Source organism: Chrysemys picta, chromosome 2, assembly GCF_011386835.1.
Source record: "Chrysemys picta bellii isolate R12L10 chromosome 2, ASM1138683v2, whole genome shotgun sequence".
NCBI lineage: Eukaryota > Metazoa > Chordata > Testudines > Emydidae > Chrysemys > Chrysemys picta.
The window spans coordinates 224,240,248-224,260,921 of NC_088792.1; the positions used below are offsets into that span (position 1 = coordinate 224,240,248).

General features: G+C 42.2%; 1 protein-coding gene across 5 annotated transcripts in view; it reads left to right on the forward strand.

Annotated features, from left to right (window-relative positions):
- LYN (LYN proto-oncogene, Src family tyrosine kinase) overlaps window positions 1–20,674 on the forward strand; it is an 85,830-nt gene that overhangs the window by 30,142 nt on the left and 35,014 nt on the right. For 3 of the 5 annotated variants that reach the window (XM_042857012.2, XM_005301185.4, XM_005301186.4), the window contains exons 2-8: window positions 852–988; window positions 2,640–2,688; window positions 2,780–2,885; window positions 3,284–3,382; window positions 3,491–3,594; window positions 5,257–5,406; window positions 7,421–7,573. In XM_042857012.2, the coding sequence (XP_042712946.1) occupies window positions 857–988; window positions 2,640–2,688; window positions 2,780–2,885; window positions 3,284–3,382; window positions 3,491–3,594; window positions 5,257–5,406; window positions 7,421–7,573 (793 nt within the window). In that variant the 5' untranslated portion in view covers window positions 852–856. The remainder of the gene's footprint in view (window positions 1–851; window positions 989–2,639; window positions 2,689–2,779; window positions 2,886–3,283; window positions 3,383–3,490; window positions 3,595–5,256; window positions 5,407–7,420; window positions 7,574–20,674) is intronic. The other 2 variants (XM_024107434.3, XM_065585570.1) reach the window with 1 other exon arrangement.

Consider the following 20,674-nt stretch of genomic DNA (forward strand, 5'->3'; position numbering starts at 1 on the left):
TATATTCCTTGAGGGCTGCTTCTAAGGCCAGGTCTACACTTGATAGCTGTACTGGTATTACTATGTTGGTTAGGGGTGTGAGTCTTACTATACAATGATTTGTATTATAAAAATACATAAGTCCTATTGTGGATGCAGTTATACCACTATAAAAGTGCCTTATATGATATGGTGCCCTTGTGGTGTGGAACTGTTATGGCACCTTTACACGGATATAACTGTATCCACACTAGGAGAGTTGTATCTCTTTAACCATAACAGTATTGTTAAAGAGGTACAACTTTCTAGTGTGGACAAGGCCTCTGTACTAAAGATGTGGGCAGACACAAGACCTGGTGTAGAATTCAATGGGCTGCTTCAGCTCCTCAGCCTGTGCTTTGGCCAGCCTGGTTTACTTGCACCTGTAAGTGCCCCAAGCCCAATCCATTAGACTGTTTGACATGTAAGCACTTCTTTTTGGTGTCTTCAAAGCAGGTCCTGTGACAAATAAAGGTAGTTACTGCCCTTCAAAGGAGGAAGATAATTTGTTGTAGGTGCTTTCTCAATAAATGCATAATTACATGGGTGGATTCCTGTTAGGTAGATACTAGCAGCTGTACCCAGACCGTCCTATCTTGAACGCACACACTGCCATAAGGATTACCTTGATATAGAATGTATTGGGGAACTACTAAAGCAGTGGTTCCCAACCACAGATACATGTATCGATACTGATACTTGAAGCTTTCGTAAGTGATGTTCAGGTATTGTGAATGGAAAGAAAGTTTTTGTTACATAGTCAGATGAGTGCATGAAAAGCTACTTGGTTATATAATAAAACATTTTTGTTTTATACCTTTTTATTCCAACAGGAACTATGGGATGTATAAAATCAAAAAGAAAAGAGACTCTGCCTGGAGATGGGCTAGATTTGAAGAACCAACCAGTACGTAAAACTGAACGAACTATTTATGTGAGGGATCCAACGTCCAATAAACAGCAAAGGCCAGTAAGTAGATAGTCTCAGGGGAGAATTCCAATAGCAAGATCAAAGCATGACTGGCATGATTTAAATTTAAATCAAAAACACATGCATGCAGAAGCTATAATTATTCATTTTTGTCTACAATTTTGCTTTGCAACTCACCGTCAAAGAGTATGCAATATTTTAAAAAGCCCTTGGCGGTTTAGTGCTTCGTAAATATTGGCACAATATATTATATAGAAAAAATACTCCCTGACATGTTGTTGGGGTTGGGGGAGTGGATTGGGGTGAGGGGAAGGGAGATTTGGTATGTTTGATGCTTTAAAGAAACGCTGAGTGACTCTAAGGAAGTCTGAAATAGTTTCGAAATACTGTAGGTCTAAAAGCACCAGTATTTTAGAAGCGTTTTGCACTTTTAAGCTCATAAGAACTGTAGAGCATCAGAATTTATTTGTAAAAGCACCTTTATTTTTAATGTGTAGTTCTACACTGATAAGGAGTGTACTGTTGCATGTAGTTACAGTGTAGCAAACCTTGACTTCTCACCTCTCTCTATAAGCATATATGGACTGAATGGCAGCAGAATGGATACAATTCTGCTGTATAGGGCAAAGCAAGCCAGTGGAAAACCCCTGTGTGCTGTGTAGCAGTGCTCCATCCACAGTAGCAAAGAGAGGGTGTTGAAGGCAGGCCACTGGTGTAACTCATGGGTCTGCTAACATGCAGGTCCACTAGTAAAACCCCTCTCCTGAGTAGGGGGAAACACAGCATCACCTGCCAAGTATTTCTGCAGCCAGGAGGGGGAAGGATGCCATGAAATCTCCTGTGCAAAACCCTATAAGATGACCTTGTACAGAGGATATAAGCATTTTTCACACTAAATTGGCAAAATATAAGGATTGTCACTGCCTGGATAAAAATGAAATAATTCCTTTTTCTCAGCTGCTCAGTCAGCAGTAAACATGTTTCCCCACATCCCCACTCAGTAAACTAAAAGTAAATATATTTTATAGGGCTGTCAAGAGATGAAAAAAATTAATTGCGATTAATCGCAGTTTTTATCACACTGTTAAACAATAATAGAATACTATTTATTTAAATATTTTTGGTGGGTTTTTTTATATTTCAAATATAGGTGTGGGGCTCTGGGCTGGGGCTTCTGCCCCCTGCTGCCAATGCCTCCCTCCCTGCTAAGTATGCAGTCAAGGCATTTAGAAAAAAAAAGTAATGCATTCATTTTTGTTTTCAGTTAATTGCAGGCGTTAACTGTAATTAATTGACAGCCCTAATATTATTTTTAGCTTTCTGAGGGCAGATCCTCACACTGATAATTATTGCTCTGTTGCCCTGTTAAAGTAGCTTTGTCAAAGGTCAGTGCAGCAACAACAAAGCTGTGAATTTTCCACTTCACTTTTCAGCTTGGTGAGCTGTGAGCTGCTAAGTTCAAAGTCTAGTTGGGACTTCTTCAATGTTTACTTTATCATTTGCCTTTAAAATTGCCCAGGAAAAATAGCCACATGCTTCTTTTCAATTAAAGTTTTGTGGATGTTGTCTTAGGAATATGTAAGATGACTCCACACCAGTTGAAGAATCTTTTATATATTATGTACTGTGCATATCATATATATAATCATAGTGATCTACAACTGCTTAATTAACAAATATTTTGTTGTAGGGAAATACAGAAATGCACCTTTTACCAGGGCAGAGATTCTGTAAAGAAGGTACGTTTCCATAAGAACGTTAACAACTTGTGATAGCCGTATATGAACAAATATAATAGTAAGAATGTCACTTGGCTTTCTGCATTAATAGATGCGGAGGAGCATGGGGACATTGTAGTAGCCTTGTATCCTTATGAGGGAATTCATGAAGATGACTTGTCCTTCAAGAAAGGAGAAAAAATGAAAGTTCTTGAGGAGTAAGTATAGTAGTGTTGGCTGTACTGTACCTTATCTCTAGATATTACTGCATCCCTATATAGATGTTGGTTTTCTCTCTGTCTCTCTCTTACACACACACACACACACACGCACGCTCACAAACTAAAGGAAAAAGGCTCCTTTCCATGTGAAAGTGAAACTGTGTCCTTTCCCCCAGCCCCTGTAACACTTGGGCAGCTGATCGGATGAGGGTTGTAGCAGTTTGCTCTGAAGCTGACCCTGTAAAGTTTCTGAGATGGCTGAACTTCAGAGAGAAATGCTGTTTTTTCCCCACCAGCCCAATCAAGGTCCTCAGCAGCACCACAGAAGTAACTAAATAACCTTTCATTATTTTTTATTTGCATGTTGTGAATACTGTTGTTGTTTTGTATTTCAGGCTTGGAGAATGGTGGAGAGCTAAATCTCTCTCAACAAAGAAAGAAGGCTTCATTCCAAGCAACTACGTAGCAAAAGTAAACACCTTGGAAACAGAAGAGTAGGTTCTTCTATATTTCAGTACATTTGAAACTTTCTTTTCCACCCTGTTGCATATCCTTAGGGGGTAGAGCAAAAAAAACCCTAACTCTTTCAAAATACTTTTCAGATGGTTCTTCAAAGATATAACCAGGAAAGATGCAGAGAGACAGCTGCTAGCACCAGGAAACAATCCTGGGGCATTCCTTATCAGAGAAAGTGAAACATTAAAAGGTAGGCAATGGATTACTTTGGGATTGATATCAGAGTTAAAAATGAACGTATATCATCAAGATCTGAAGTTGGCCCAATATGTTATGTTTGCTGCATATATCAGTGAATTGAATTAGACTGTGGTAAAGTCTCCAAAGGAAGTGAGGGAGTCCTATGGCTTTACACTTAAAACCTACTCAGAAAACTGACTCCTAGGACGGGTTAGATGATCATTTTAAATGTGAATAACAGTTGTCCTGTTCTGTATAGCTCTTTGGCGGCAATTCGGCAGAGGGTCCGTCAGTCGCTGACAGTCTTTGGCAGCATTTCGGCGGCAGGTAAAAAACCTTGCCCACCAAAGACAGAAACACTCGCCGCCGAAATGCTGCCAAAGACCATCAGCAACTGAAGGACCCTCTGCCGAATTGCCGCCGAAGACCCGGATGGGTGAGTGTTTAAAAAAAAAAACAACAAAAAAAACGCCCGTAACAAAATATCGGGACAAATGGCGCCCCAACCGTACTTCGGTCGGGATGCGGGACAAACTCCTCAAAATCGGGACAGTCCCGATTTTATCGGGATGTCAGGTCACCCTAGCCTGGCCTGATTTGAGAAATTAAACATGGAGGAGGCTTCATTTCTTGGAAGACAGGATTAGGAAGGTAACTAGATTAGCAGACTGAAAATGGAATGCTTGTGCTAAAATAAGTAAATGGGTCAGTAAGCTAAAAGACAGTCTGAGCTAGCTAAGATTAGTGGGGGAACACCCAGGGCACCATTTGCTAAGAACAGGATAACAATGGACAAGAGAAGTTGGGAGCATAAAGATGAGGTAAAGAGTAAAGTCGAACATGGGTAGCACATGGACAGAGCATTCTGCACTGGGATTGGTTCCTGCAAAGTAACCAAGCCAGTCCCAAAACACGTAATGCAATGTATAGTGAATGTAACGCAATTTCTAAATGTATATAAAGACAGGGAGTTTGTGTAATTTGGATGTGTGGTACGCCCTATACCCAGCCCCTACGCTTAAGCCTAATCAATTCAAGTGTCAATTATATGCCAATAAAGAAACCTCGGTGACAAGTTTGGAGTCAAGCTGAGTTCCTGGATACATGTGGATCTTGTGATTCTTCCCTTCTGCTTGTCCGAAACCCCCTCCTCGCTAGCCTATTTGCAGCATGCAGGGGCTTAACGCACACAGATTCCTTGTACTGGCCCTCGTGCCAAGGTGAATTTCAGCCTGTATATCCATTAGTGAGGTTGGGCTAATCCTGCAGTTCTGGACATGGTCCTAATGAAGTCAATGGGACTATGCCCAGGAATAGGAATAGCCATGTAACGATGTGCCCAACTGAGCCTCAGAATATTGTCAGACTATTACCAAAAAAAAAAGAGAGAAAATTCGTCTGAGCATCTCCATTGGTACTGAAGCAGAAAAGTCTGACAGAAAATTCGCTTTCTGGATAAATTTAGTACCAGCAACAGAGCCTGCAGTTGGCTAACTTCTTCATGCCAATCATTTGGGATGATTGCAGAATGCTTTTTGGAGTAAATAGGGGACAAGAGAAGCAGGCAAAAAAATGAACATGTTTGTTGCATATATTAATATTGAACTACAGCAATGTGTGCAATATAGATGTCCTATCTACTAAACAACATCTTTGCATTGTTTGTCCACAGGCAGTTATTCTCTGTCCATCAGGGACTACGATCCACAGCATGGTGATGTTATTAAGCACTACAAAATAAGGAGTCTAGACAATGGAGGATATTACATCTCTCCAAGGATTACATTTTCCACCATCAACGAAATGATCAAACATTACCAAAGTAAGTTAACTCAGTCAGTGGCTTGCTTATCAAACATTAGGCATTGTTTTCATTAAAGCAAATAATCAGAATGCTTTCCTTGTTCTATTTCAAGTCTTTCCACATTTTTTGTAAAAATCCAAGCACTGAGAATTGTAGCAAGATGAATATTAGCCTTGATTCTGACCTCCCATATGCCTGTGTAAATGAAGAGTAACTACATACAAGTCAATGTCAATGTTACACCAATGTGAAACTGGTACTAGAGAAACAACAAGGAGTCTGGTGGCACCTTAAAGACTAACAGATTTATTTGGGCATAAGCTTTCGTGGGTAAAAACCTCACTTTGCATAGCTATGCGTCTGAAGAAGTGAGGTTTTTACCCACGAAAGCTTATGCCCAAATAAATCTGTTAGTCTTTAAGGTGCCACCAGACTCCTTGCTGTTTTTGTAGATACAGACTAACACGGCTACCCCCTGATACTTGGTATAGAGAATAATCAGGCCCAGTGTCAATAAGTGCTGTTTTTGTAAGTGTAAACAGATATATGTGGACATTATGATACACTGGAATTTTAAATATTTTTTATACATAAATGTCTTCCAGTATCGTATCTGGTGATTTATATGAAACAAAATCAACGCTGTAATTTTCTTGTGCCAACAATGACATTTTTTGTGAGTGACTTTGTGATGGGAATGCAAAATTCCTGTTGACTTCAAAGGGAGAAGGGATTGGGTCCATCAACAGTAACCTCTTATAACAATGTTTACAGCTGCTCATTGAGTACAAAAGTGACTTTTCATTGCCTATACCTTCTTGAAGTCAGGAAAAGGAGATTTGGGACCCATTCTGTAGCTGAAAAAAATACAAGGTTGAGGTTTTCAAAGCCATACTGGAGGTTTAGCCACACAATTTCGATTAATTTTAATTTATGATGTGTGGTAAATCCCCTGCACTGACTGGAAAATCTCAACCCTACTTTATTATATTTATTTTTTCTCTGTAAGTGTGTAGTGACTGGAGAAGTAATTATTATCTATTTAGTGGGTGGGTGGGTGGCTACTGTATAATTTAAGAGCTGCACAGAAATGTAACAAAATACTAGGCTCAGTCCTGATTTTTATTGAAGTCCAGTGGCAGCTTTTCCATTATCTAGATTTCATAGGATTGTAGCCAATATTTCCTCTAAAGGGAAAAGAGAAAACACATCAGCATCCTTCACCATACAGCACTTAGCCTAGAAAATACTACGGGTGTAGATTACTTGTCTACAGCTTGGCACGATGCCTTTTGGTATGAAACACCTCACAAGCTAACTAAATCACTCTTTCTTAACTGACTGAGCCAACATACTGTGTTCATTAATGACATCAGAGATACGCAGCTGTATCAAAAACTCTCCCATCTTAAAAGGCGTTATGCTCTAGTGGCCTAAACATAGGACTCAAATAAAGAAATTCCTGAGATCTATCCATAGACCCTCCTTTGTGAACTTGTGCAAGTTACATAGTTTTAAACTCAGATGCCTAAAATTAGGCACCTTAATAAGTGAGTCTGTGCTTTAGAAATGCTGACTGAAGTCAATGGAAGTGGTACGTACTCAGAACTTCTCCTGATTTGAATCACATACTTTACTAAGCAACAAGATCTTTTTTTTTCCTTAAGCAGTATTTCCCATTCTGTCTTCATTAACATACTTTCAGCAGTTCAAACAGACATTTTATTTACCTTGGCACTATTTATCTTAGTGCACTGTTGAAGTAAAGAAAAGCAACTCTAATGACGATATGAGCAACAACAGTCTCTTTGCATCTGCAGATCTATGGCATCTAATGCAGATCACACATGTTATAAATTGGCTCTAGAATGCAAGAACTCCCAAATCCCAGTATGGAAGGTTAAAAATAGTATGAAGATTGTAGTGAAGTTGGTTCAGGTCTGCAGTTGCACATGCTTTACTGTAGGCACATAAATGTAATGTAATTACAAAATGTAATAGATTTTCTACTTGGTTTTTCTTTAAAAAATAGAGCAGTCAGATGGTTTATGCAGAAAGCTGGAAAAAGCATGTGTTTGTCCAAAACCCCAAAAACCTTGGGATAAAGATGCCTGGGAGATTGCAAGGGAATCAATTAAATTAGTGAAGAAACTTGGAGCTGGTCAGTTTGGAGAAGTTTGGATGGGTAAGTTTACAAGTCTTTGTAAATATAAATATATACAATGCAGTTTCAAGGATCCAGATTCATCCCTGGTGTTGTTACTTAGATTTGATTGGAGTAACATCAGGGATAAATTTGGCCCAATATATATATTTGCAATCAGCATATTAAGTCCCCAAAAATGCCCTGTCTGGGCAGTCAAACTCCTTGTAGAATTTTCTCTGATAGCTTTTGTGGGGAGTGAGTTCCCCTATGGAAGAAACTGTGGTTTGACTCTCAGATTCATGGGTCTCACAGGATCTGCAGGAGCCTTCTGTACTGCCTCTTGATCCCCTGTGAGTCCCCCTGGTTCCCTGTCAGCGCAGCTGTAGGAATTGTGCTGACTGCTTCCCTTGCAGATAGAGATCCCTGGAACTCTGCCCTAACGCCTTATACTGTATTCATAAGGGCCTCCCATTGACTCCAATAGGACTCTCTTAGCTTTACAGACTGCATGCTACCTCAGGATTTGGTCCAGCACGTTTTGCTAGATGTCTCTACCTTTACAAAATACTCTCTTAAAATCAGGGTAAAGGTGTTTATTTGAACACTTGAAATACGAAACAAAATGTGTGTTTTAGTGAATAATGTGCAGAGCTTCAGCATCTCTTGATAAAGAGAAGACTGGAAAGTAGCACATAGGAATTATCATATTGGATCAGAACCAGTGGTCTATTTAGTCCAGTATCCTGTCTCTGGCTTTGGCCAGTACCATCTGCTGTCCAGGAAGGTATAGAAACTCTGCAGTAGGCAGATTTGAGAGTAATCAGCTCCAGTATTGTTTCATCTTGGTCTCCAAAAGTTAGAATGTCCTGAAGACCCAAAAGTATGAAGTTTACTATCCCTTCCAAAAAATGTTTAGCATTAATTATGATAACCCTAGTTATTCTTGTTATCCATCTAAATATACAGTTCTTTGTTGTTCTTGGCTTCAATGACTTCCTGTGGCAATGAGTTCCACCGTCTAATTACATGTACGTGAAGAGTATTTACTTTTGTCAATTCTGAATTTTCCACCTTTTAAGTTTCATTGTATGTTCCCTTGCTTTTGTGTTATGAGAACAGAAATTCCTGATCTATCTTCTCTATGCTGTTCATTATTTTATATACTTATGTCCCTTATTATTCATCTCCCTTCGGAGGAAAACCAATCTAGTCTTTCAGTCTCAATATCCCTAATGCTACTCCTCACCCTTTCCTGACTCTCCTCTTCACTTTCATGGGTCACCTTTAAAGAATAAGCATTTTAACATGTTTTTAAATAAGATACAGTGGGCAATGTATTTCTGAGCAATGAAAGTATGCCTGAAATCTAGTCAGGAGGTACAAAGATAGGCCAGAGTGACTCTAGCCACCCAAAATAGCATAACAGTCTCATCAGAACACACTATTTGGAATGTTATTGTTTTGAAATGGTATGTGTATATATAAAAGTAAAGATCTAGATCTGTATATTGCCATGGTTGTGGCATCCTTGATAGTCAAACAGAAAGGTCTAATTCAGTGATACATTTAATCTTTGACTATAAAACATACTACTTGTGCTCTGCTTTTATAACTGTATTATACGTTATGACTGAATGCAGCTTTTCATGAGAAGAAGCTTGAGGCCTCTAGCTGTGAGGCTCATGAGTGATGCTTACTCACTAGTTAAGACAAGGGTCAGCCATTGTGCATCTTTTCCCTGTGTAATACACCAGGTCAATAAATATTGTGACTGACACTGAACTGCTATAGAAAAGTCAGTGTGGTATGTTGTCATCTGTAGAAATTGCAGCTAATTTCAGGAAGCTACTAGTTCTGCATACACATGCACAAAAATTAAAAGGGGGTGTTTCTGGTTCAAGATGTTTCCTCTTGTTTATGTGATGATCTCTCTACATGGGCTTAACATTTTCCTCTGTGGATTGTTGTTACATTATGTGGGAAATTACTGTACTGTGAAGTTGAGTAGCGTGTTTCCTCTCACTCTCTCTGCATCTTTTCTGAAGCAAGAGAAGCTGATTTGCATGGTGGGGATCCTTTCTGAACAAGCGTGTTTAATCTTAGAACTGAAGACGTTATAACTGGAAAAGACCTATTAGGTCATCTAGCCCAGGCCCATGCCAGGACAGGATTGTAGTAAGCACCACGGCCTCATTTATTAATAGTCAGCTCCTTAACGCTTCCCTTAGTTTGGAAATAAGATGGTTATATTCTCTCAATGAGAAATTACTTCTGCCTTTATGGGACAAAGATGATTCTTTTAAGCAATACTATGTACCAGGTACAAACCACAATTGATGGCTTGATTTCTGAAGAACTTTCTGTTAGTAGAAGGAGAGTAACTAGTTTTATAGTTACAAAAGGGTGGGAAGGAAGAGGGGTATGCGAGAGAGGGAGATCACATCTGCTAGCAGCAGTATAGTTATGGATCTGTCAGCATCTCTTCATGTTTCATTTTTTTTTCAAGAGTTTATAGTTCAGTTGTAAACATTCCTGGAGGGATTGAAACTTGATGTAAAATGCTTCATCTATGATTTCTTTTGGGTTTAAAAGAAGTTGCCTTGATTCATAGGATAAGTCAAAACACACAGGGATCTGCCTATATCTCCTTTTGAATATGTACCTGAAGTGGTGCCCTTTGCTCTCTTTATATGCCAGTGTGGGGAATAGGTAAAACTCTGTTGCTTGTGTGCCAATGGTGCTAACCACTCCAACGTTTGCATGGCTGAGCTGGGTGTGGAGGTGGAGTTGCTGTTCCACTTCCCCCACCACGGTGGTTAGGAGATGACGACTGATGTTGAGGGAAGCGCACGCTCTAGGCATTGAAAGGAAGTAGAGGAGTCATTGCTCACTGTGGTCCCGGCCAGTGCCCAAAAAGTATTCTGCCTGTTTCAGCCGCTATATAGCCTGAGATGTTCTGTGGTTTCAAGACAATTTTTACTTCTATAACTCAGAGTAGGCTCTTAAGATATAATTTTGCAGGCAATTATTGTTTTGGAGCAGGGAATGAAAAGGTATATTGTACAGATTAAAACAACGAGGAGTCCTTGTGGCTCCTTAGAGACTAACAAATTTATTTGGGCATAAGCTTTCGTGGCTATAACCCACTTCATCAGATGCATGGAGTGAAAAATACAGTAAGCAGTATATATATTACAGCACATGAAAAGATGGGAGTTGCCTTACCAAGTGTGTGTGGGGGGGTCAGTGCTAACGAGGCCAATTCAATTAGGGTGGATATGGCCCATTCCCAACATTGACAAGAAGGTGTGAGAATCAACAGAGGGGAAATTATTTTTTGTAGTGACCCAGCCACTCCCAGTCTTTATTCAAACCTAATTTGATAGTGTTGAGTTTGCAAATTAATTCCAGTTCTGCAGTTTCTGGTTGAAGTCTGTTTTTGAAGTTTTTTTGTTGAAGAATGGCCACTTCTATGTTTAAGTCACATTAGCACTGACCCCCGCCCCCCATGGTAAGGCAACTCCCATCTTTTGATGTGCTGTGTATTTATACCTGCTTACTGTATTTTCCACTCCATGCAGCTGATGAAGTGGGCTGTATCCCACGAAAGCTTATGCCCAAATAAATTTGTTAGTCTCTAAGGTGCCACAAGGACTCCGTGTTGTTTTTACTGATACCGACTAACACAGCTACCACTCTGAAATCTTGTACAGGTTAGTTCACTAGTCTTTCATCTCTGGTTTTGGAGCTCTGTAATGAAAATCCCTTTGGCTTATAATGGATATCACAAATCCATATCACAGTTTGCTATGACTGAATGTGTGCAAAAGTCTAGTGGAAGTTTGGGCACCCAAGCCCTTGCTCCAGCCAAAATGATCATTCTCTGGGCCATATTTAGTTCTGAAGTAAACATGTACTGCTCCACTAACTTCAGTGGGATTGCATTCTCACATGTAGAGACGTCGGTGGCCCTTCATGTAACTGGATTGGCAAATTCCCCAGGCCTACATGTCATTTTGAGCTCCACATTTCATTTTAAAAAGCATTAACTGTATGCGGAGTTACTACTTTCCACCATACAATTGACCAAGATTTTTAGAGTGTTGCGTTAGTGCATTTGTGCAGCAGGTGCATTGACATGATCGAGCTAAACAGCACTATAGAACAATGTGTCCATGTTTTATGCATTATTGTCCCCGGGTATTTACTGACATGAATCATAACATACTCTGGCATTAATAATTGAGTGAAAGAGTTCTCAGCTAGGCCAAGAGAAAAGTTAACATAAAAGGAGTCCTGATAGTTTATTTTATTAATGAGACACATTGTTCTTGCATCTCAGGTGTAAAGGATTCTTGGGTTTGAGGTAGTCTGTCTGTAATATTGCACTATTTTTAGTATTTTTTATACAACTATTAAAGAAGAGAATGGAACATTTCTTACTGATAATTTCCTTTCTGCTAGTAGCATTTCCTGCAATTCTGGACATCTGGGTTGCTCTCCTCTCTCTGAAGCTCATGGAGGCAGATCAGTGTTTTGACATCACACAGTCTGGCCATGCTCATTTGTTCCTGCTTGCTATTGTATGAGTTATTCCCAAGTTGTAAAATATGTATATCATTATTAATGAATTTCCAAGATAATGAAATAACTATGTATACTAGAGCAAGGAAGATAGTCATATGGTAATGATTCCACTTACATCTGACCCTTGCCTTTGTAAGCCATCCAGAGTGGGTGGAAGATGCTGCTAGCAGAAAGGAAAGGATCATCAAGAAAGTTACCATTCTGCAATCCAGTGTCTCCACTGTTTCTGGACATCTGGGAAGTAGCGAGCAGTGAACAGATGTAGAAAGGGTTATGAACCAAAAATCTCAGAGGAAAGCAGTACCCCCCTTTTTCTGTGCTTGCTCAAGAGTCTCTAATATTTCTGGGCCATCACCTGCAGCATGTTCCCACCAAAGAAGACCTCTGCAGAAGTTAGAAGATCCACCTTGTAGAGCTTGCCTGATGAAGGTGTTAGCTGTAGACCAAGTGGCTGCTTTGCAGCTTTCCAAAGTGGACGCACTTGCTCGTTCTGCTCTGGTGATTAAGTGTGTCATCAGATGCACCTTGATTTCTTATGGGACAGTAACCTCTGATTTTAGGCTTCCACAATACATAGTCTAATCCACCTAGCAATGGAAGACTTGCTCTGAGTCCCTGGCATTTTGGGTGGAAGGACATAAATAGGGAGAGATTTTCAACACTCTTTTGGTGACTAAAGTCTCCCACACCTTTTCAGTTGGATGTTGTGATTTTGGACAGAATGAAGGATGCACAACCTCTTAGGAAGTATGGGAGGAGGCACTTACCATAGGAAGAAAGGATTCTGGTGTGCTGAACGCCACCTTGTCCTCTTGGAGCATGAGGTAAGGCTCCTGTACAGATAAGGCTACCAGCTCCAACACTCGCCTGGGGGACATGCCAGCTACTAAGAAACCAATCTTAATGGTTAAATAAAAGGATGACTGGGAGGAAAGATCAAACCAGTATCTTAGATGCCTATATACAAATGCGAGAACTATGGGTAATAAGCAGGAAGAACTGGAAGTGCTAATAAATAAATACAACTATGACATTGTTGGCATCACTGAAACTTGGTGGGATAATACACATGATTGGAATGTTGGTGTGGATGGGTACAGCTTGCTCAGGAAGGATAGACAGGGGAAAAAGGGAGGAGGTGTTGCCTTATATATTAAAAATGTACACACTTGGACTGAGGTAGAGATGGACATAGGAGATGGAAGTGTTGAGAGTCTCTGGGTTAGGCTAAAAGGGGTGAAAAACAAGGGTGATGTCATGCTAGGAGTCCACTACAGGCCCCCTAACCATGTGGTGAGGCTTTTTTTAAACAACTAGAGGTGGATGAGGCTTTTTTTAAACAACTAACAAAATCATCCAAAGCCCAAGATTTGGTGGTGATGGGGGACTTCAACTATCCAGATATATGTTGGGAAAATAACACAGCGGGGCACAGACTATCCAACAAATTCTTGGACTACTTTGCAGACAACTTTTTATTTCGGAAGGTTGAAAAAGCTACTGGGGGGAAGCTGTCCTAGACTTGATTTTAACAAATAGGGAGGAACTCGTTGAGAATTTGAAAGTAGAAGGCAGCTTGGGTGAAAGTGATCATGAAATCATAGAGTTTGCAATTCTAAGGAAGGGTAGAAGGGAGAACAGCAAAATAGAGACAATGGATTTCAGGAAGGCGGATTTTGGTAAGCTCAGAGAGCTGATAGGTAAGGTCCCATGGGAATCAAGACTGAGGGGGAAAAACAACTGAGGAGAGTTGGCAGTTTTTCAAAGGGACACTAGTAAGGGCCTAAAAGCAAGCTATTCCGCTGGTTAGGAAAGATAGAAAATGTGGCAAAAGACCACCTTGGCTTAACCACGAGATCTTGCATGATCTAAAAAATAAAAAGGAATCATATAAATAATGGAAACTAGGACAGATTACAAAGGATGAATATAGGCAAACAACACAGGAATGTAGGGGCAAGATTAGAAAGGCAAAGGCACAAAATGATCTCAAACTAGCTACAGGAATAAAGGGAAACAAGAAGACTTTTTATCAATACATTAGAAGCAAGAGGAAGACCAAAGACAGAGTAGGCCCACTGCTTAGTGAAGAGGGAGAAACAGTAACAGGAAACTTGGAAATGGCAGAGATGCTTAATGACTTCTTTGTTTCAGTCTTCACCGAGAAGTCTGAAGGAATGCCTAACCTAGTGAATGCTAATGGGAAGGGGGTAGGTTTAGCAGATAAAATAAAAAAAGAACAAGTTAAAAATCACTTAGAAAAGTTAGATACCTGCAAGTCACCAGGGCCTGATGAAATGCATCCTAGAATACTCAAGGAGCTAATAGAGGAGGTATCTGAGCCTCTAGCTATTATCTTTGGAAAATCATGGGAGACGGGAGAGAGTCCAGAAGACTGGAAAAGCGCAAATATAGTGCCCATCTATAAAAAGGGAAATAAAAACAACCCAGGAAACTACAGACCAGTTAGTTTAACTTCTGTGACAGGGAAGATAATGGAGCAAGTAATTAAGGAAATCATCTGCAAACACTTGGAAGGTGGTAAGGTGATAGGGAATAGCCAGCATGGATTTGTAAAGAACAAATTGTGTCAAACCAATCTGATAGCTTTCTTTGATAGGATAATGAGTCTTGTGGATAAGGGAGAAGCTGTGGATGTGGTATACCTAGACTTTAGTAAGGCATTTGATATGGTCTCGCACGATAGTCTTATCGATAAACTAGGCAAATACAATTTAGATGAGGCTACTATAAGGTGGGTGCATAACTGGCTGGATAACTGTACTCAGAGAGTTGTTATTAATGGTTCCCAATCCTGCTGGAAAGGCATAACGAGTGGGGTTCTGCAGGGGTCTGTTTTGGGACCGGCTCTGTTCAATATCTTCATTAACGACTTAGATATTGGCATAGAAAGTATGCTTATTAAGTTTGCGGATGATACCAAACTGGGAGGGATTGCAACTGCTTTGGAGGACAGGGTCATAATTCAAAATGATCTGGACAAATTGGAGAAATGGTCTGAGTTAAACAGGATGAAGTTTTAACAAAGACAAATGCAAAGTGCTCCACTTAGGAAGAAAAAATCAGTTTCACACATACAGAATGGGAAGAGACTGTCTAGGAAGGAGTACGGCAGAAAGGGATCTAGGGGTTATAGTGTACCACGAGCTAAATATGAGTCAACAGTGTGATGCTGTTGCAAAAAAAGCAAACATGATTCTGGGATGTATTAACAGGTGTGTTGTGAGCAAGACACGAGAAGTCATTCTTCCGCTCTACTCTGCTCTGGTTAGGAGTCAGCTGGAGTATTGTGTCCAGTTCTGGGCACCGCATTTCAAGAAAGATGTGGAGAAATTGGAAAGGGTCCAGAGAAGAGCAACAAGAATGATTAAAGGTCTTGAGAACATGACCTATGAAGGAAGGCTGAAGGAATTGGGTTTGTTTAGTTTGGAAAAGAGAAGACTGAGAGGGGACATGATAGCAGTTTTCAGGTATCTAAAAGGGTGTCATAAGGAGCAGGGAGAAAACTTGTTCACCTTAGCCTCTAAGGATAGAACAAGAAGCAATGGGCTTAAACTGCAGCAAGGGAGGTCTAGGTTGAACATTAGGAAAAGGTTCCTAACTGTCAGGGTGGTTAAACACTGGAATAAATTGCCTAGGGAGGTTGTGGAATCTCCATCTCTGGAGATATTTAAGAGTAGGTTAGATAAATGTCTATCAGGGATGGTCTAGACAGTATTTGGTCCTGCCATGAGGGCAGGGGACTGGACTCGATGACCTCTCAAGGTCCCTTCCAGTCCTAGAATCTATGAATCTATGCATCTATGACCCTGAAGTCAGAGGCTCAAAGGGATGACTAGTCAGGGCCCTCAAAGCTGGAGGAAGGTCCCATTTTGAAAAGAGAGGTCTGACCACTTGTCTGCTAATTGTACTGCTCAAAGGAATGGAATTACCTGTGGATTGTCTGCCAGGGAGCCCAAGAATCCTGCAGATCGCATGCTACTAAGAGTAGACACCTGACATACATTTAGTGCTGGACTGAAGGCCTCTGTCTATGCCTTCTTGAAGAAAGTCTAGAATGGTTGGAATTCCTGGATTTCTGGGATTTTCATTGTACTCTTTGGCACCAGTAGTTGAATCTGGACCAAAAATAGGAGTATGCTCTTAATGTCAATACTCTCCTAGATAAAAGCAGTATCTTAATAACTATGGAATACAGACTGAATCCTTCTAGTGCTTCCCTCTGGGCAGCCAGGCTGTTAGTTGAAGCCGTTTTGGTTGCAGGTGAAAGAGATGACCTTGTGAGAGGATGTCCGGTCTCCATGGACACTGGAGTGGGGGCTCTAGGGTCATCTCTGTCAGGTCTGAGAAGCAAGGACTCCTAGGCCAATGAGGCGTTATCAGTAGTAGAAAAGGTGGAAACACGTAAAGTAGGCTCTGTGGCCAACTATGCAATAAGGCATCTGTCTCCATGGATCTGGGGTCTGCCTTCATTGTGAAGTATGTTGGCCATTTTGTATTCATACAATTTGGAAACAGGTTGATTGAAGGGGGGGCAAATGTCTGAAGGATGAAATCAAAAACCTCCTGATTCAGGTACACTCAGAGTTGTTGACCCTGACCTGAATCAGTGGCCTTGTGCACTGCTGACTGTGATGGGGCTCTGATCAGGATATTGCCCAGGAAAGGGTGCAGATGAATCCCCTGCAATCTGAGTTTGGCTATTACCACCTACAACCTCTTTGGGTGGGAGGACAGGGTGGGCTGAATGGGAGTGTTGGGAATCGATAATGTTTCCTGCCATAGATGAACCTCAAAAGTCTGCAGTGGCATGGTCTGATGGGGATGTAGAGATTTCATCTGCTATATCTACTGAAGTAAATAAGTCCCCCTGGAGCATGGATGACACCACAGATGCCAGGATCTCCAACCAAAACTTCATTGTCTTCATCACTTGTGGAGTCTTTTGAGGTTGGGAATGGCTCTGATACCCACTGTGTGCTTCTGTACAATGAAGACGATGGAGTAGAACCCAGAGAATCTCTCTTCTGAGGGAACACACTCTATCACTCCCACGTCCAGAAGATATTTTGTTCTGAATCAAGCCGTGTGGTTTTTGGCATTGTAGGAGCTGGGTGACTGGAAGAAGATCAGACGGGATGGAGTCCACAGCTCATTGTTTCCCTGACCCAATTGTCTGTGGTCAATGAAAACCCTTCCATGAGGAAATGGGAAATCCTGCCCACTAGCTCCAACTCAGAGTAGAGGCCTATGCGATCTTTATCATTAAGTGGATTTTGGGGGGTGGGCCTGAGGTCCCTCTGGACTTCTCCCAGACCTCAGCTCTATTGTTTTTCCTCAGAAAATCTGTTGCCTCTGTGCTAGTACCTCTGTGAAGATGAGGAGAGAAAGCAGCACCTCTCTGTGAAGGCTGATCTATATTCTCTCCTGAGGGCCTTTAGTAGGGAAGGGAGAGACTGTTTTGCCACACTGCCAGCCTCCATCTTTTCTCCAGAAAAGGAGGGAGCCTGTGAATTTGGCTGAGCACAGGACGTGTTTAGAGTGAGTATTCACCTTCCAGGGTCAGAGCCATAGCTGGCTCCCGGCTACTGAGCCAGAAGCCATGGCTCAGGTTGAGAATCTCATTGCATCCATTGAGGCATCAGCTACAAATGTGATTGCTAGGGAGACTTTTTTTTTTTTTTTTTTTTTTTAAGTGGCGCCAAAGTCAGGGTGATCTCTATCCTTGAGGCTGTGAGATCTTCCAGCCAGGAAAGAGATGCTCCTGCAAAGCAGGTAGCTGCCAGGGATGCTCAGAGGGTGGCGGAGGAGGTTTCAAAGCCCTTTTTGAGAGTGGCCTCCATCTTTCTGTATGTAGGGTTCTTAGGGTAGAACTCGCCTTCTGAACGAATAACCGTGTCGCAGGGGAGGGAGTCTACAGTGGCATCAACATTTGGTGTCTCAGCAACGGAGCCCTTTGACTGCTGAATGTTACAGAGCCTGAGGTCACTCTCGCTAATAGCTTGCCCTTATCAGGCTTGTCCATTCCTTCCTAATCAGTTCCTCAAGGAGGAAGAAGGGGTATTGCAGCCTGAGGGAAGGATTTTGAGGAGAGAAATTTGAGGCTTACTCTTAGGAGCCTGCTCAGGTTTCACAGCCAGACAGTTCACCTTTCATCAGTGGGGGGTGAAAGGGAGAGAGAGGATGTGGAGGAATCGAAGGCCTAGTATTGCTGGATTTTTTTTGTACATCTTTTCTTTCCCTTATATTTAACCTTTAATAGGTCACTTTGAGAGTATAGAAGTTCTGTTGTGGCTTTGGTAAAACCTTTTTTTGGTTTGCCTTCCTTTAGGCCTCTCGAGAGGTCTGCCTCAGAATCTTCCCACTGCTCCCATTCCCTCCCCCCCTCTCCCCCCGGATTGCAGGGGAGAGGACATCCTTGTTCTTGGGAGGGAAGGAGGGAGGCAGGCTGATTAGAATCCCTATTTCTTTCCTCAGGGTGCACAGGACCCACTTTAAGATGTGGCAGAGTGGGGGAGACAGGTGGTTGCGCAAGTATCTCTTCTTTGTTCTGCAGGGATTCCCTGGGACTTACCTGACTCGAGTGGTCAGGGTCCTCCTCGCTTTTGGAGCCTCTTCCTCCTCCACACTGGGGTTCTTGGTCCTTTTTTCCCTGGTGGGAGTTGCCATCTTGGTGGGTTGCGGACCTCTGCCTATCCAAGCTGCAGCCCCAGGACCTAACACAGTTAGGCACTAATGACTGGGTGCAGGCTGGGCACAACTCACCCTCTGCTGAGCCTAGGAAGGCTGCCTCCCATGTAGAGAGAACTGGTTGAATTTGACCCAATGCTTTCTTGGCCATTCCGCCATGCCTGTAAGGGGCAAAGGAGCCAGCAGGGAAATGCTGCAGCGGAGGCTTAGGGAGTGTTAAATCCTTGAGGGGTTAACCGACCCCGGGAGGAAGAGGAAGGCTGAGAAGGAAGAACACTGCTCCCCACTGCCCAAAAAATGTGCAGAAAATTTAAAACAGAAGGAGTAAGGGTGGGAACAAAAGGAACCACTGCTGTCGGCTGCTGTGGAGGCAGAGAATCTGGCCGCACGCAGAAGCTGAGGGGGCATGGCTATACACCAAAACTCTGTTCCGCTTCTGTGTGCTGCTGAGAGGAGAGCAGCCCAAGCGTCCAGAATTGTGGGAAATGCTGGGCTGCAGAAAATAAGCTGAGCCACAAAAAGGCCTTCACTAAAATGAAGGATTCTAAAAATGTACCAGCAAAACTTGTTAGCACACCTGACGAAGCAGTATATAATTTCCAGTTTTACATGCACAGATGTGGGATTTTGCAGGCACCAATAGACGTGTTTGCAAATATCACAGGTGCATTTTTACAATTTACACACATGCTGAAAATTTGTCAGATAGGGTCTGACTTAAACTTTAAAAAGGAAGAAAGTTTGGAGTTAAAGCAGGAACTTCATTTATCCATCTCCTTTATATCTGTTTAATGAAGATAGCTAAAAAGAGTGAATGATCACTCATATCCTATAGATCACAATAGCAGGACACCCTGGGGTGTGTGGTAGACCTTGAGCCAGATAAACTTCAGTCAGTGAAGACAGTGGAGGAGGGCCCAGGGTAGCAGAAAGTCTCCTGGGGGTGGAGAAGAGGAGGCATTTCCAGTAACCCCGGTTGTGGCTGGGGAGGAAGTGGCATGATTAAGCTAATTCCCATTATAACCTCAGCCGGAGGAATTCCTTTGCAGCCTCTGCTGAACTTTAAATCTGCTGTCACCTGGGGCAGGCCCTAAGGAAAGGCAAAAGTGGAAATGCCACCTGCCCACCCTCACTGTGTACACGGAAAGGTTTATTCAAATTCAGGTGGCCTGTGCAGATAGAGCACAGCTGCAGAGCAGCCAAAACTATTATGTAAATGGTAGAACCAGGAAATTATTATTATTTACTATTTGTACTGCGGTAGTGCCTAGCAACTCTAGTCGTGGACCAGGACCCCATTGTGCTAGGCATTGTGAAAACACAGAACAAATAGACAGTCCCTGCTCAACTTGATGTCACTGGCTTGTACAGACCCAAACCTGAAGTCACTGTGTAATCCACCATTCAGTGTGTATTATGTGTCACATTCTGTGCCAGCTACAGGTCTGTCAAGCTGTCTTGCAGTGATTTAAGAGCCTGAGAACCAGCCTCAGGGCAGACTGTTAGGAAGCAGGGCACAACCCCAAATTGGTTGTGAGCAGGGCCGGCTTTAGCAGGTGCGGGGCCCCACACTGGGACACAAATTGTCTCGCGCCCCCCCTGCCACAACTCCGCCCCGGCCCCGCCCTGACTCCGCCCCCACCCTGCCCCATTGGATCCCTCCCCAAATCCCCGCGTCTTCCCCAAGCATGCCGCATTCCTCCTCCCCACCTCTCCCTCCCAGGTTTGCGCTGATCAGCTGTATGGCGGTGCAAGCGCTGGAGGGAGGGGGGAGAAGCAGGATGCAGGTTTTTTTTTTTTTTTTTTTTCCACTCCGCCGGCAGCCCCGGACGACGTTGTGGG